At 40.5% G+C, this 18,048-nt stretch overlaps 1 protein-coding gene across 8 annotated transcripts in view; it reads right to left on the bottom strand.

Moving 5' to 3' along the window:
- The window catches only part of ADGRE3 (adhesion G protein-coupled receptor E3), a 247,176-nt gene that overhangs the window by 1,097 nt on the left and 228,031 nt on the right, over nt 1-18,048 (bottom strand). For 4 of the 8 annotated variants that reach the window (XM_049708499.1, XM_004277409.4, XM_033401205.2 and 1 more), the window contains 10 exons: nt 17,167-17,347; nt 14,307-14,423; nt 12,669-12,853; nt 10,379-10,546; nt 9,073-9,270; nt 8,551-8,786; nt 7,878-7,944; nt 7,566-7,657; nt 5,393-5,561; nt 1,248-1,343 (listed from right to left, as the gene is read on the bottom strand). In XM_049708499.1, coding sequence (XP_049564456.1) covers nt 1,248-1,343; nt 5,393-5,561; nt 7,566-7,657; nt 7,878-7,944; nt 8,551-8,786; nt 9,073-9,270; nt 10,379-10,546; nt 12,669-12,853; nt 14,307-14,358 — 1,263 coding nt within the window. In that variant the 5' untranslated portion in view covers nt 14,359-14,423; nt 17,167-17,347. Of the gene's footprint in view, nt 1-1,243; nt 1,344-5,392; nt 5,562-7,565; nt 7,658-7,877; nt 7,945-8,550; nt 8,787-9,072; nt 9,271-10,378; nt 10,547-12,668; nt 12,854-14,306; nt 14,424-17,166; nt 17,348-18,048 lie in introns of those variants that run through there. The other 4 variants (XM_049708494.1, XM_049708495.1, XM_049708496.1 and 1 more) reach the window with 4 other exon arrangements.

The raw sequence follows: 18,048 nt of genomic DNA, 5'->3' as shown, positions 1-18,048 counted from the left end.
TAAATATATAATATATAATTCCCTTTCAAAAGATATACTCATTCAAGTTCCACAATGTTAAACAATAATAATAATAATAAAGCTTTCTTATTCATTGTGGGAAACCAGTAGCTGGAGTGCTGGCAGCTTTATTATTTTGGATTGTCTGGGAAACGTTTCAAAGGTCACAGCCAATGGTTAGCACCTACCACAATTTTACTCTTATTGAGAATGATTAAGCTTAATATATATTAAAAAATTTTCCAATCAGCTGACGTGACAGTCGTAAAACTTTTGTCCTAAAAATCGTTCCATTTTCCTCTTGGTTCTTTTGGAAAGATTTAGAATGAATTCCCTTTCCCTCCCTCCAGTATGGAATAGATGTTTCTTCAGTGACCTCAGTATTTCCACGGCTGAAGAAAATCCCATATTTTCTCAAGAAATGTAGAAGACAATGTATCAGAAATTTCTCAGTTTTGTCTAGCTTAAAAACAACATATTCTAAGACTCTTTGGCTAACAGATGTGGTAGGCATGTACATGGAAGGCATAAAACCAAATGAGATTGGAAGGATTTTTATGGATTTTGAGCTTTGGAGCCCATCTGGCTCATCTAGTGACATGGTTTCTTACAAGTATATTCTCCCATTTTTCTAAAAGAGCAATTAGGGGACAACTGTGGAGAGAAGTCTCAGATAGTACTGGGAGCTTATTCCTTGGTGAATTGGTCCTGAGTTAGCTCAATGGAAGAACAGACGAAAATCCAGCAACCAAGTTCCAGAGAGGTTCCCTTTCTAACAGGACCATTTCCTCTCCCAGGAAGGTCCCATTATCACATGCACTCCTCCTCTATAGGTATGTGGAGCATCTGGGGTGGGGTTCCTCTCCTGGATCCTTTCTGTGGTATCCACTAACTCCATGGGGCTCAAGTCCACCTCTCTTTAGACAGTGAGAGCTCAGGGGATGATGACCACTCTGCTATGTCTATGATTGTAAGTCTCCTGCTAAAGGATTCTACATTAGATGGTAGTGGTGCTGTACCCATACTTTAAATGACAGGAATATATAGAACAGCCAGCTTGAGCACTGTTAGCGGGCAAGGAAGAGTCACTGAGAAACAGTATGATGGGAATGAGGAATGCAAACCAGGTCATCAGGAAAAGAACTCTTCTCCATACCCTGCAAGAAAGGGAGTTTGTACTAAGACATGGAGAGGAAGTTCGGGGTGTCAAGGGGTAAAACATTAGAATAAGTCACAAGTCTTCTTACCTCACTGGGTTTTGAGTCAGGACCAAACCTGCTGGAAAGTGTATGAGTCTCAGGCTCAGATTTAGATTTGATGATCTCACCAAACCACTTTCGGACCTGGAACATCAAAGGAAAGGCTAGGATTGTTTTTGTTAACAATGGAGAAGAGAAAAGTCAGTGAGTGAGAAAGACGAGAGAGACATTATGAAAAACTTTTCCTACAAAATGTGATATATGCATACAATGGAATGTTATTTATTCCTTAAAAAGGAATAAAATTCTGACACATGCTATAACATGGGTGAATCTTGAAGACATTACACTGAGTGAAATATATGCGCCAGACACAAAAGGACAAATATTGTATGATTCCACATGAATGAGATCCTTATAATAGTCAAATTAATTGAGACAAAGTAGAATACTGGTTACCAGGGGCTTGGCAGGGGAGAATGGGGCATTATTGCCTAAGGGGTACAGTTTGGGATGATCAAAAAGTTCTAGGGGCTTCCCTGGTGGCGCAGTGGTTGAGAGTCCGCCTGCCGATGCAGGGGACGCGGGTTCGTGCCCCGGTCCGGGATGATCCCACATGCCGCGGAGCGGCTGGGCCCGTGAGCCATGGCCGCTGAGCCTGTGCGTCCGGAGCCTGTGCTCCGCAACGGGAGAGGCCACAACAGTGAGAGGCCTGCGTACCGCAAAAAAAAAAAAAAAAAAAAAAGTTCTAGAATGGATGGTGGTGATTGTTGCATGACAATGTGAATGTATTTAATGCCACTGATCTGTACACTTAAGCATGGTTAAAATGATACATTTTGTTATATATACTTTATCACAATAATTTTTTCATTTGTTGTAAAAACTCAACAAAATATGCATATGCAAAGGAAGAAAATAGAAGTCACACATAGTTGCTCAATCTAGCGAAAAATCACTGATCATGTTTTGGTGGTATCCTTCCATGTGTCTTGGTTTGGGGTCCCGCAGAGGCAGACCTTGAGACAAGGGTTCTAGTGCAAAGAGTTCTTTCGAGGGGTGATCCCAGGAAACACCAGTAGATCAGTGGGGAAGTGAGATTGAGAAGGGAAGGCAGCTAGTAAAGGATGCATAATCCTTTCCATTGTGGACATCTGGGGTTCAGTGCCACTCGGGGGCTCTGGAGACAACAGAGGACACACCTCAGAGTCATCCCACCTCAGGGACAAGGGAGCTGGGGCAACTATCTACCAGCTCCCATCAGTCATTGGTTGATGGCTGCTCTCAAGGGCCATTACTCTCTGGCACCACCAGCTTGCCCTGTGTATAAAGCATGCATGTCCTGTGGGCAGTAAGAAGCCCACAGGCACAGAGTCACAGGTGTTTACAATAAGCAACCCTGGGCATGTAGAATATAATGCCAAAGTGATATGAGAGAGTCATCAACAACATTTGCTACACCAAGGTTTCCAACTTTGGCACTACTGACATTTTGAGTTGGATCATCCTTTGTAGTGGGGACTATCTTATTAACCGTAGGATGTTTAGCAGTAACTCTGGCCTCTACCAACTAATTGTCAGTAGTACCTTTTCCCCTAGTTGTGACAATCAAAAGTGTCCCCAGACATTGATATATGTCCCCCCGGGAGTGGCAAAATTGCTTGAGAATAAGTGGTGTTTTTCCATATACACCATTACCCACACGTGAATAACTAGATAACATAGCATAAGAAATGAATATTTATATATGTTATATAAACAAAATAGAACCCTTCTGGAGCAATGTTTTGAAACTTACTCTTTCACTAATATATTTTTAAAAATTTAAAAATTATGTATTTTATTGATGTATATTTGGTTTACAATGTTGTGTTAGTTTCTGGTGTACAGCAAAGTGATTCATTTAAACATACATATGTATATATTCTTTTACACATTTTTTTCATCATGGTTTATTACAAGATATTGAATATAGTTCCCTGTGCTATACAGTAGGTCCTCGTTTTTAATCTATTTTATATATGATAATTTGTGTCTGCTAATCCCAAACTCCTAACTTATCCCTCCCTGCCCATCCTTTCCCTTTTTGGTAAAAATGTTTGTTTTCTATGTCTGTGAGTCTGTTTCAGTTTTGTAAATAAGTTCGTTTGTATCATATTTTAGATTCCACATATATTTACTAATATATTTTGAATATCCTTCCGGTCATAAAGTATTCTTGTGCCCAGACAAAAATTAACATTTGAATGGTCTATGCCCATGCTCATCCTTTGTTCTCTAGGGAGTGGCTGCTCTGTCGGCTCAGTTTCTTCCTCTCTCTTATCCTCAGAGGAGCTGTTCTTCCTTTCCTAGTTTGGTTCTTTGGGCGTGTGGATGTAGAGTGAGGAAAAGAGGGAGAGAGGAAGGAGCGCACGCGCGCGCGCGCGCGCGCGCGAGAGAGAGAGAGAGAGAGAGAGAGAGAGAGAGAGAGAGAAGAGGAAGAGGAGGAGAAGGAGGGAGGAGGAAGAGGAGAAGGAAGAGGAAGAAGTATATCAGTCAGGACATGTTTTGCTGCAGTAATAAACGACCTCAAAATCTTAGTGGCCGAGCTCAACAAAGCTCAGCTGGACTATGTGTCTTCTTCATGGTATTTGAGAAGTACAAATAAAGAACTTGGGTGATTTTGTATTTCTTCTGGCTGCTGGAATATCTTTATTTGGCCATTGCACCTCCTGGCCTGGATCATGTAGATCCAAGTTTCATTGGGGTTTCAGTCTTTTACATTATATTTAATAGTTGCATAGTGTCCTGTTCTATAGATGAGTATAACTTAACTAAATCTAAGTAGAAGTATGTCAACGTGGTTCAGTAGTGTACAGCACGGTAGCATCTTGCCTGGGGTTCATTTCTAGAGCCAGCATGCAGTTCATATTACCCCTGAGCACCCCTTAGTAAGGAACCATCTTAGAGATTTATCTCAACAAGCCCACAGCAGCCAGTATTTCCCAAGTGTCAGACGCACACTGTTTCTTTTGTTCAGCTGCAGACACATGAATTGGCTTGTGTTTAGTAGCCATATTGAATACAAAATATATATCTTGAAAAACTGGAGGCTCACACTGTGAGATGCCTCAGGCACTGAGATGAACTGGGGGAAGAGTACAAATAAGTCTTTTGCATGGTGCTCACTCAAGTGCATACATCCACTGAGAAGAGTTGCTTACAGTTTTCTTTGGCTGTACATGTGGATGGATGGGTAGATGAATAGAAGGGTAGGTATATGGACAGATATGTGATTAAACAAACATAGCACAACGTTACTTACAGAATCTAGGTGATCGGTATTGCATGTTCACTACATAATTCTTTCAACTTTTTCGTATATTTGAAAATGTTCATGATCAAATGTTAGAAAAACTATATTATTATGTAATTTCATTATAGAGCTATTAAAACATTAGTAGAGAGGATATACATCACATGGAAATGTGTTTAAGAATTCATGTTAAGTGGTGTGGTAGATTGCTTTATTGATCTCAGTTATTCACTCTTCTGTAGTAGCATTACACCCTGTCTTAGCTTCGTGGTGAATGGAGTGTTTTTCTCCAATTGACTTTGGGCTTGGACATGGGATCTTATTTGGCCAATGAAATATTGGTGGAGGTGATGCAAACAGAATCACCTTGAAATGGCCTTGCTCAGTAGAGCTTGCCTTCTTGTGATTTTGCCATTGTTATAAGAAGAACTTATGTTAGGGAGATGCTCCCCTTTCTCCCAAGCCTCAGGGTCACAAAGAACAGACCTGAACATGATCTTCATCCTGGAGCCAGGTCAAGCTGAGCCCAGCCAAGATCAGCTGAACCCCAGTCAACCTGCAGACTCCAGAATGAGAAAAGTAAATATTTGTGTTTAAGCCACTGAGATTTTTGAGGTTGTTTGTTACATGGCAATAGATGACTATTACGCATGGGATAGTTGAAGAAAAACATGGTATTTCCTTGATGCAGCAATTATTTACTTTCTGAAAGCCATTAATAAATTAATATTTCTTACAATCAATAGCATCTCACAGTAGAGAACATATAGGGAGTGTTTACACACTACTCACAAGTGCCTATGAAAATTTAGAGAATGTGGATTTGAATGTTTATTAAACTACGTATCTCCAAATGTTTCTTAATTTTAAAACAATAAAGAAAGAGGTCACAGTTTACCTGCTGGCTGAGGAGGCAGTAGACCAAGAAAATGAAGAAACCCTGAAGGCTGTTGATGATGGTGAAGAGGTAGGCCATGACACGGGCAGCTGAGCCCAACTGCAAGACGCCCAGACACCATGTGCATCCCAGGATGAAGAGCTGAGCTGTTGCTTTGAGTGTCAGCATCCTGAGGGAAGTAGTAATCAATAATGTAAAAAAGCTAATGATGGACATGAATACTTCTACAGCATTGTTGTTAACGGTGAAGACTCTGGAGCTAGAATGCCTGGGTTTAAATCCAAGGCAGCACTAACTGTGTGACCTTGGGCAAGTTACTGTCTGGCGTGTGTTTTGTTTTTTTTTTGTTTTTGTTTTTTTTAAATCATGTGGCTTGGGAGATCTTAGTTCCCTGACTAGGGATCGAACCTGGGCCATGGCAGTGAAAGCGCTGAGTCCTAACCACTACACCACCAGGGAATCCCTACTTTTCTGTAACTCAGTTCCCTAATCTTCGTAATACTCCTATTTCATAGGGTTGCTGCAAAGATTAAATGAGACCTTAACATATGTAAAGTATTTAGGACAGTATATAGAACAAAATTAGTACCATACATACGTAAAGCATTCTAAAACTGCAAAGATAAAGCTCTTTATCTCTCTCTCTATATATCATTTATAGATGGAGGGGTCAAAATGTGTGCTATTCAGGGGAACTACATTCAATATCTTGTAATAACCTATAATGGAAAAGGATCTGAAAAAGAATATACATATGTATGTGTGTAACTGAATCACTTTTTTGTACACCTGAAACTAACAGAACATTGTAATCAACTATGCTTCAATGAAAAAGGAGTGTTTTTAATAATTACAATGCATCAACAAACATAACCTGGAACCATTCCAGGCAAACTGAGATGTAAGGTCACCCTACTTTTGTATCTATATATTCCTAATTTTAAAATATCATATTACATAAGTGAGAAAAGCTAGTTGAGGAACAATTTATGTAGTGATGCTATTGTATGTAAGTCTGTCTGTTCTACAGAAAATGCACAGAAAAAGTCCTGGGAAAATATCAGACATATCATATCATGCAGTTTGTTACCCCTGGATTCCCTGGGAGGTAAAAGTAGCAGGAAAAGAGGGAGTAAGCAACTTTCACTTTTAACTTTATATATTTTGAAAACTTTTGACAAGTAATGAACAAATAACAAATGTGTTATTGTTGTGATTACAATGAAAACCTCAACAAATTACATGTCAAATTAAGATGGATGCTGAGGTCTTTCCTGGTGGTGCAGTGGTTGAGAGTCCTCCTGCCAATGCAGGGGACATAGGTTTGTGCCCTGGTCCAGGAGGATCCCACATGCCATGGAGCAGCTGGGCCCGTGAGCCACGGCCGCTGAGCCTGCGTGTCCAGAGCCTGTGCTCTGCAATGAGAGAGGTCACAGCAGTGAGAGGCCCGTGTACCACAAAAAAAAAAAAAAAAAAAAAAAAAAAAGATGGATGCTGAAAAATAAAAGAAATTCTCATAGTTCCCAGTTTTTTGAAATAGTATTATACAAAATATATTTTAACCTAAATCCTCCCTGAACCTATTGCCTCTTGTGCTGTGTGGCCAAAGCTGTATTCTTCCATTCTCCTCTTCTTCTGTTTAGTGTTAGATCGCTTCGCTTTTTGAGATTTATCAAGGACACAGGGCTACCCAGTTAGAGACTACATTTCCCAGGCTCCCTTGCAGCTAGGTGTCACCATGTGACCAAGGTCTAGCCAATGGGATATGAGCAAATGTGGAACTTGCAACTTTCATGTCAACTCCTTCCTGCATATGGGATACTGATAAAGACAACATCCTAGGGGATGGTGGGGCAACACAATAGAAAGAACGTGAGTCCCTGGATCACTCTGTGGAGCCGAGCTTCCCATTATCCCTGGACTGTTTACCTCTGGCCTGTGGCGTGAGAATGAAATAAACTTCTATTTCACTCCCATTTTTGAGTCACAGAAATTTAGCCTGTACTCTAGTGAATACAGCTTCTCATTAATTGTGATAGTGGAAGATGGTAGTGGTCTTGCTAGTCCTTAGAGCCTGGCTGTGGGGTGTATGTCTGTGTCAATATGTAGGAGGGACCAGTAGGAAGTGAGTAGAGGAAAAGAGGGTTAGAAAATACCACTTGCTTCATCTTACTTTAGATTCTGGATGGTTGACACTTCACTGTTGAGGGAGGAAAGTTTTCTTTTCAAAATCCAAAGAACCAAGATAAAAAATACAAAATTCACCTGCAGGAATGACACAGACCATGTAGAATACAAGTTAAGATGTACTATGTCCACTGTAAATTGTACACAACTCCTACCTCCCTGAACATGGGTTTGAATTGGTAGCAGGTGGAAAAACCAAATCATACAACCGAGAAAATATATGTCCCTTGTGCTATCTTGCACCCATGTCTGGTGCTTCTTCTTAGGTCAGGAACATCAGAGCCACATATTCACTCACACAGATAATGGCACAGACGGGGACGAGGAAAGCCCAGATGAATTTCTGGTTCAGGTCGAGCCAGCAGCTGGGAAAAATGGGAAAAGGGACGCAAAGAGAGATCAGAGAAAGCACATGAAATGGATATGAAATGACACCTTTTCCTAACAGAGAATTTTCCAATGTCTCCTGAAAATGTCAGCTGACAATGAAGGCTTTAATTGTTCACTACCATGTGTTACTGCTACATTTTACAGGCACAGTCCTGTTAAATTTTCACACTAGTATTCTGAAGGTGGGACCATGGAGGTGACCATTATCCCCATTTCACTAATGAGGGGACTGAGAATTAAGGACTTGAGGTCACAAATTATGGGAGAGATAAAGTTGGGACCTAACTGCAAAATTCTCCCCTTCCAGGGCCCGTGAGCCATGGCCGTTGAGCCTGCGCGTCCAGAGCCTGTGCTCCGCAACGGGAGAGGCCACAACAGTGAGAGGCCCACATACTGCAAAAAAAAAAAAAAATCTCCCCTTCCAGAGCCTCTTACATCATTTTTCCCTGCCTCACTGGGAAAGAGATTAGAACCCTTATACTCAAGGAGAAAGTAGAGTGCATTTGATGTGAATATCCCAATCATCACTATTAACACTGCCCTCAAATATGTCCATGGCACAGGGTGAGAGTCAAGCTCACTGATCAGGTGTTCCATAAAGATGAGGCCTGGATGCTGCGGAAATGGCCACGATCACAGCCGGGACTCCGTAGCCCACTGGGAACATGAGCTTCTTCATGAACCTGTTGATACTGGAGTGGTTGACCACCGTCAGTTTGCGTGCAGTGAGGAAGAGGTACAGGCCCTCCAGCAGCATCCAGGTGAAGGAGGCCAGGTAGAGATAGTGCAAGGCACCTGCAATGATGGCACATAGCACCTGGGGAAGGAGGAAGGTGTCACCAGGAGGGATTGTCAGGGTGGAGCATGGCCCCAGGGCGTCTCTTTTATACTGACATTGAGTTCAGAACACCTGGTATTAGACCAAGGTCATTGAAGGTAAAGGTGGTTGATAATCAACGGCAGCACTACTCACCTTGGTACATCTCCCCCAACCTCCCTCTGGGGCCCAAGGCTATTTTATTAAGGTGTCCAATGCAGCATGGCTCCATGAACTCAGCAAACACTGGAGGCAGGGCAGGGGTATTTTGGGACAGTATAAGTACCTTGATCTCAGTTCTATCGATGGCTGTTAGGAAGAGCAGGTGGGCCAGGAAGAGGCAGAGTGAGAGCTGCAGGTGGAGCGAAGTGCTGGTGCTCTGGATGGCTTTGCACAGCAGGAAGGTGAGGGCTGCCAGGAGGAGGCACAGCAGAGACAGGCTCAGCCCCACATAGGTGATCACAGTTAGTGTGGGATCCTTCTCCTGGGACACATCAGAGAGGACATCACAGTCACCATTTCCTGCTCTGGGATTATACTCCCCCACCCCTTGGAATGTGGCATCCCAACATAGGCAGATCACCTTCATCTCTGCAAGGAGGGGAGGGATGCAGGACTTCCTGTATGCCGTCACCCAGCCTATGTCATCAGTACTGTGACCCCTCGTCTAGGATATGTGTCCAGTCTGACCTTCTCCCACCACCTTTGCTGCTGCCACCCAAATCCTGACCACCATCATCTCTCTACCAGTCCACTCCTGCTGCACCACCATCCATTCTTGACCCAGGAGCCAGAGATTTCTTCTAATAACGTAAGTATGCAGCATCCCTGATTCAAAGTCTCTATTGCCTTTCCATTGTAATTTGAATGAAATCCAAACTCCTGACCATAGCATTTGAAGTCTGATGCATTTCCCCTGTGCCCTTTTCTCCAACCTGAACTTTTCCACTTCCCTCTCATTCACTCTGCTCCAACCACATTTATTTCTGGAACACACCAAGTTTGTTCTCTCTCAGGACCTTGACACACACGTGTATCTCTTTTTGGGATGCTCTTCCCTGAAACCTTTTTTTTTTTCATTGAGGTAACATTCAAATAATATAAAACTAACCATTTTACACAGTACAATTTAGTGACTTTTAGTACATTCACAGTGCTGTGCAACCACCACCTCTCTCTAGTTCCAAAACATTTGAATCACCCCAAAATAAAACCTCATGCCCGTTAAGAAGTTACCCCCACTTCTCCCCTTCTCCCAGCCCCTAGAAACCATCAATTTGTTCTGTCTCTATGGATTTGCCTATTCTAGACATTTCATAGAACTGGGATCCTACAGTGTGTGGGCCTCTGTGTCTACCTTATTTCACACAGCATGATATTTTTGAGATTCACCCACATTGTAACCCCACTGACTTAATATTCAGATTTCAGCCTGAATAGTTAATTCTCCTCTAACCATGTTATCTAAAGTAGCACACTTCTGCAATCACTCCAGACACACGCTCTTTAAAAATTTTCCTTATAGCATTTATGGCCACCTAAGCAGGGCCTCCAAAAGGATTAGCTTGAGGAATTCAATGTTTACATCATACCTGTGTGTCGAAGGCCATGAGGACAGCGAAACTGGACAGGTGAGTGGCATTGCATATACTGTGAGTCTTGTTTGCTTGTATCAGGAAACAGCCCTCCGTGGACCAGTGGCCGCCCTCCTTTGTACCTTTCCAGTAGACGCAGAAGACCTTTTTGATACTGGGCTTTATCTGAAAATAGAACAGGCTCATCATGTCCTTCCTTGGGAGGGACTGCTCTCAGAGTGTCAGTCTACGCTGGTGGGGTGCAAAGAGGTGACACCATGGGTTAGGAGAGATCAGGTAATTTCTATTTTAAGTGAAGAGGATGACCACCAGGAACCTGTCCGCGTAGTCCCAACTCTATTGGGATTCCACATAACAGAAAATGAACCCACCTCTCTCTGGGAGCCAGAATTTTACAAGATGTCATTGGCTTCAGGACTTTATCCTCCAACACGGGAGTCAAATAAAAATAGAGTATAAGGCTCACTTAAATTTTTCTCCCAAATACTCTCTAAGCCAAATTTCCCTGATGTCTTCACATCAATTCTGCCCTGACCGCTTACAACACAATAATTGCTCATACAATGACAGGGGTAGTGTAGGGAAGAAACATTACCAGGAGACAATAAAGTTAGTTTTCAATCTCTCTTTTTTTTTTTTTTTTGCCCCCAGGATGTCCATAGCAACACTTGATCAGGCCAAGGATGTGAGTTGGATGCTATCCTATTTGGCGGCTGTATCTCCTTTGATAATCCACTGGACCATCCCCAGATATCTTGCTCCACTTCCATTGCTCCACGCCATACATCAAAAATTCCATTCCTAGATTTTATGCATCAGATGGAGAAAACCTACCTTTCCTCACCTTCTCCCACTTAATTCTTATTTTCTTAAAAATTAAAAAAAGTTTGATTTATTTTTTCCAGGCTTATTGAGATTTAATTGACATATAACATTGTGTAAGTTTAAGGTGTATGTATGATTCGATATATGTATATATTGCAAAATGATTATTACAACAAGGTTAGTTAACATCCATCACTTCACATATTTACAATTTTTATTTTGTGGTGAAAACTTTTAAAAGCTACTCTCTTAGCAACTTTCAAATATACCATACAGTATTGTTAACTAGAGTTAACTAGAGTCACTATTCTCTCCATTACATCCCCAGAACTTATTCATCTTATAACTGGAAGTTTGTAACATTTGATCACGATTACCTCTTTCTCCCACCTTCTGTCGCTGGCAACCACCAATCTGTCCTTTGTTTCTATGAGTTTGTTTTTACAGATTCCACATATATATGAGATCAGTCAGTATTTGTCTTTCTCTGTCTGACTTATTTCACTTGGCCATAAGGTCTTCAAGGTTCATCCATGTTGTCAAAAAAACGGCAAGATTTCTTTCAACTCTTACTTTCTAAACAGTTACTATGTCTGGCTATTAACCCTCCTGCCTTTAAGAGTTTGGGCAGAGAATGGGAAAAGGCAATGAATTATATAAAAGTTTTTCTTCTGATTGAATTATGTCGTCTTAATAATTAATTCCAGGCTTTTGTGCAAGAATAAACACTATGTCTCAGTTCAAATTTCACAGATGTAGGAGGTACCGGCAATTAAAAAAATTCCACGAACTAGAATGATGCTGCCCAAGAGAAATATCATATGAGTCACTTATGTAATTTGAAAATTTCTACTACCACATTAAAAAAGGAAAAGAGGGCTTCCCTGGTGGCGCAGTGGTTGAGAGTCCGCCTGCCGATGCAGGGGACACGGGTTCGTGCCCCGGTCCAGGAGGATCCCACATGCCGCGGAGCGGCTGGGCCCGTGAGCCATGGCCGCTGAGCCTGCGCGTCCGGAGCCTGTGCTCCGCAACGGGAGAGGCCACAACAGTGAGAGGCCCGCGTACCACAAAAAAAAAAAAAAAAAAAAAAAAGGAAAAGAAACAGGTCAAATTAATTTTAATAAAATATTTTATTTAAAGCACTATATTCAAAATTATATCTTTTAATATGTCAATATAAATCAATACATGTAATCAGTGTAAAATTATTGAGATGCTTAACACATTGTTTTTCTTACTAAGTCTTCAAAGTCTGGAAATACTGAATCTAAACCTGGAAATACTAAGTCTTCAAAATCTCAGTTCAGACTCACCATATTTCAAATGCTCAATAACTGTAGTTGGCTTCTGGCTATGATGTTGCACAGTGCAGGTCCAGAATGATTGACTTGGGAGTATTTAAAAATTGTTTGGTCTAACATCCATGAAACCTAAGCAAGTACAAATTGTAGCTTTCACCCACCTGCACGTGCTGAAAACTTAGAGTCACAGGCTGGGAGAGAGATGTGTTCCTTTGGGGTCCAATAGCGGCACTCACTACCTGGGAGTTCAGGTAAACTTGATGTTTCTCATTCACCTCTTCAAAAACTGTTGCATTTATGATGTTTCCAAGAGAAGAGTATGAAATAAAGGCAACTGCGCTGGGACCTGAGGAAACAGAATAATGGAGTCTTAAAAAGTGCCACCATTCCTTCTGTTACCCTTTCCCACTCCATACCCGACAGACTCCCATGATCGCCACCCCTGTGCTCAGCTGTGCCTAGGATGTTTACTTTTCCTCTCCTGCTCTTCCTACCCAAATATTCACAACTCCTCCTCAAAGACCCATCTCCAACCCAGCCTCTGGCTCGGGAAGTCTTCCCTAGATCCTCTGGCAGCTTGATGTGTCTTTCTCCAAATTCGTATTTCAAGTGCAGTCCCTGCCGTGCCAAAGAGAATTCAACTGTCCATTAATTATTTCCTGTGGATTAATCCTATTTTTCCAACAGGCACTAAACGTACTGAGTAACTAATACCGGATACTTCATTTGGAAACCACAGGGCTCCTAGCACAGTGCCAAGCATGTGGTAAATGATGAATTCTTTGAAAACATCTTTATTTTCTAAAAAAGTTTAACTTATATTTCCAACACTTAGAAAACTATAAAAAAGACATACAGACATTTACACTCGGATTTAAAATATATTATAGTTTTGTCGTATTGGCTTCAGAATTATGTATTTTTTTAAGAAATAAAATGTTTTAGATATGGCTAAAGATCCCACTATTATTTCATTCTCTTTCTTCCTTCTCAAGAAATAACCACGGACTTGAAGTGGAAGTGTGGCCTTTCCATGAATACATTTGTAATTTTACTACATAAGCATGTTTCCATTATAATATACAGTATTGTTTTCTGTGTTTAAAAATTCACATAAATGGTATCCTACATTGGGTATTCTTTTTTTTTTACTTTTTAAAAAAAATTATTTTATTTTTGGCTGCATTGGGTCTTCGTTGCTGCGCACGGGCTTTCTCTAGTTGTGGAGAGTGGGGGCTACTCTTCGTTGTGGTGCGCGGGCTTCTCATTGCGGTGGCTTCTCTTGTTGCGGAGCAACTCAAGCTGCAACAACTCTTCCCTGGGTCTTCAGCCTGCTGGCTAGATTTTAGACTTGCTACCCTCCACGATCACAGGAGCTAATTCCTTAAAATCTCTGTCTTTGTCCCTGTCTCTCTCTCCATACACACACACAGCCCCCACTGGTTCTGTTTCTCTGGAGAACCCTGACTGATACACCTACTGATGCTTCCTGGGATCATCTCCCAAATAAAATCATTACAACTGAACTCCTTATACTTGTCCATGGACTGCTTCTGAGTGAACCTAAACTGAGACCCAGGTAGAACAGCCCCTCAACTGCAAAGAAGTCTCTTTCATGCTGAAGAATAGAAAGCCTCTAGTTTAAGAAGATTTTTGTTTTTAAGGAAAAGACTCAAATGACACAGTTTTAGGGTAACAGACCCATTAGGGAGGAGCCTATTGTGGACCTTTCCTTACTACTCACACAGTGATATTGCTCTGCGTGTCTTAGGGATTCTGCATGCAGCCACCACATGTACCTTGTGTATTTCCCTGGATGATGTCACTGCAGCGGATATTCATGGAGTTCATTAGGGCGCTCAAGTTGAAGATGACTCCTGTGGAGCAATTGTCTGTAACAACTCGAGTTTCAACAGCTGGTAGGAAAAACAATGGGCAAGCTTACCATTATTATAAGTTTTAAAAATGTGCATAGCTACACAAACAGCTCAAATTTACTGAATGTCTAAGATGTGCCAGGCACTGGACTAAGACCCTTATACATCATCATCTTATAACAGCATCATATAACGCCATGAGGAACCATTGTTCAGATGAGGAAACTGAAGTTCAGAATTTAAGTACGACTCTAACTCCTGAAACCAAGTTCTTAAATAATATTCTCTAGCATATTGTCTTTGAAGCAACAATTCTGTTTCTCGGAATTTATTCTAGGAGAACAATCATGGATAAGAGGACAGAATTAGCTACAAGAAAGATGTAGCTAATTTCACAGCAGCAAAGACGATCATGGTGAAAAATGGGAAGTGACCTAAATGTTTAAGAAGGAACTGATTAAATAAGTTATGGCTTATCTCTTTAATGGGGAGCCATGCTTCCAATAAAAATGAAGTCACAGAAAAGCAGGAAATTAGGGAATTCCCTGGCGGTCCAGTGGTTAGGACTCCACGCTTCCACTGCAGGGGGCAGGGGTTTGATCCCTGGTCGGGGGAACTAAGATCGCGCAAGTCACATGGCATGGCCAAAAGAAAAAAAAAAAAAGAGCAGGAAATAAGCTCATGAAAATATTTATCTTAAAAATCAGACAGTCTGAGACTGGTCATGAGTTGGAAATTATTCAATCTGGATGATGAGTGCAGTAGGCTTATTATGTCTCCTTTTTTATGTTTAAAAAAGTTAAAAAGAAGCAAGTAACAAAATAGCACTTAAAGAATGATACTATTATAAAGTAGATAGGAATATAAAAAATGATACTGTTTAAATAAAACTTTATAATACTAAAGAGTGGAAAGTAGAATAATCAAAGTTATAGCAATTACCAGCCCTAGTTGTAAGTGTATTATATGCAGCATTATTATCTCATTTTATAGATGAAAAGACTAAAGCCCCTGAGGTAAGGGTACTGGTCATCGATTAAACAGTTAGGAACTGGCCAAATCAGGAAAGATGAGAGTTACTCGTAATCTGGTTTAATTTTGAAAGAAATTGTGCAGATTCTGGTTTCCCAGGAAGGTTAGACACTGAATTTTATTTTATTAAAACAATTTAAAAAATTATTATTTTTATAGAGTATAAAGTACTTTATCATGCAAGTTGGTAAAACAAAATGGTTAGTTAGGCATACACAAATACACTGACATCTCTGAGCTGAATAAAAAGCACAGCAAACAGCATTTCTGGAGGCCAATATAGTGATATGTATCAAAAGTCTATAAAATGTTTTTTTCCCTTTGACCTAACAATTCCTCTTCTATGAATTTATCCTAAGAAAACATCAAACAAACACACAGATAAATTTTCAATGGTCTTTGTCGCAGGGTTGTTTGGTAACAACCTGCATTTACCAGAATAGGGAAATAAATAAATTATAGTATAAATAAATATATAGTATAAATAAATTATATATACAATGTAACTCTATAAGCCATTGAAGACAGTAACATAGGTAATGATGATGTATATGATTTACAAGGAAAGATGTTAGTAATGTAGTGAGTGAGAAAGCAGGTTGTGCAACCGTATGTAAATTGTAACATACACAACAAACATGTGTCTCTTCATCAGACATGTAACTACATGGGTATCAGATTGGAGGATTGGGTTGTGGGCAGATTTGGCTGGTCTCAATTTAGTTTTGTGTACATGTTTTTTCCTAATTTAAAAAACATTTAATACTTGGCTTTGCTATGGTATTTTATTTATTTTTATTTTCAAAAACAAAAATTGTATGTATTTACGGTGTACAGTATGAAGACTTGACGCACACCTATACATAGTGAAACGATTACCAAGGTCAAGCTAATTGACATATCATCTCATCACATAGATATATAATGAATATGTATGACTAGTATAGTAAAAGTATTTCTTTTTTTGGCTGCGCTGCGTGGCTTGCAGGATCTTAGTTCCCCGAACTCAGGTCCCGGCAGTGAAAGTGCCGAGTCCTAACCACTGGACCACCAAGGAATTCCCTAATAAAAGTATTTTTATTTTAAAAATATGTAGTAAGATGTTCCTTCTGGGATGGTTTAAGTAGCATCCCTGTGACGTGTGCTGTTGAGTTATGTAAGCACTGGTTGAAAAAAAAACAAAAACCTAACTTCAAGCAAGAATCCCAGACTCAGGATTAGAAACCACTGACAATTTTTATCTATTGAAAATTTTTTTTTAATTTTTAAAAATTATTTTTATTAAAAAAAATTGTTGGCCATGTCAGGCGGCTTGTGGGATATTAGTTCCCAGATCCACCCGGGTCCTGGCAGTGGAAGCACTGAGTACTAACCACTGGACCACCAGGGAATTCCCCCACTGGCAATTTTTAAAAACAGCTCTATGGAGGTGTAATTGATGTACACAAAATTGCATGTATTAGAGTGTACAACTGGATGAGTTTCATTGAGTGTATACATCTGTAAAACCGCCACCACAATCAAGGTAGAGAGCATTTCTATCACCCCCAACAATTTCTCCAAATTTTTCTCATGCCCTTTTTTCATCCCTTCACCTTTCCTCTCCTCCCTGTTACTATAGATTAGTTTGCATTTTCTGGAATTTTATATTAATGGACTCATGCAGTACTTATTTACTTTTCTAATTGCTCAATCCAGACCCCAGTTAGTAACCATACCCTGTGTGTATCATGCCTTATTGTCTTCTTACCCACAGTACGGTTTTGGACTTTCTGGAGTTTTTGGTCTGGGGCTTTCAAGGCAGTTTCTAGAACAACTGATTCAATTTTCTGGAGAATACATGTGAACGTGGTTGTGTTTTTCGTCTTTTCCGTTCCCCATACAGTCTCATTGGTGAGAAGTGACTCGATATTCTCAACAACCTGTTGCAACTTTGAAGAGAGAAAGAATTTAAAAAAATCCAATCTGACAGAGGGTCAGAAGAAAACACAAGAAAGCAGGTGCTGGAGCCAGACAACTAGTTTAACTCCTGACCCCACCATTCACCTGCTGAGCAACCTTGGGAAAGTCACTCAATCACTCTGTGCCTCAGGTACCCTGTTTAGAATGAGGACAGAACTAAGACCCCATAGAGTTTTGGGGAAGATTAAATAAGTGAAGAGATGCTACGTTTTTAGAACAGTGTCTGTGCCTGGTAAACACCATATAGGTGTTAGTTATTATGAACATCTTTTACCAACAAGGAAGTGGTAAGGTTTCTAGAAATAGACCAGTGGTTCTTAACTGGGGGTGATTGTGATCCCCAGGGGATCAAGTTAGTGACAATTTAGTACATTCATGATGTTGTGGAATCATCACCTCTATGTAGTTCTAAAATATTTCCATCATCCCCAGATAAAACCCATTAAAGAGTTACTCCCCATTCTCCCTTCCCCAAGCCTCTGGAAAGCACGAATCTGCTTTCTGTTTCCATGGACTTGCCTGTTCTGGACATTTCATATAAATGGAATCATACACGATGTGATCTTTTGTGTCTGACTTCTTTCACTAAACATAATGTTTTTAAGGTCATCCATGTCGTAGTGGGAATCAGAACTTCAATTTTTTATGGCTGAATAATATTCCACTGTAT

The sequence above is a fragment of the Orcinus orca genome, chromosome 3, assembly GCF_937001465.1.
Source record: "Orcinus orca chromosome 3, mOrcOrc1.1, whole genome shotgun sequence".
Taxonomy (NCBI): Eukaryota; Metazoa; Chordata; class Mammalia; order Artiodactyla; family Delphinidae; genus Orcinus; species Orcinus orca.
The sequence above is the reverse complement of the archived record's forward strand: the minus strand, read 5'-3'. Positions and strand labels throughout refer to the sequence as shown.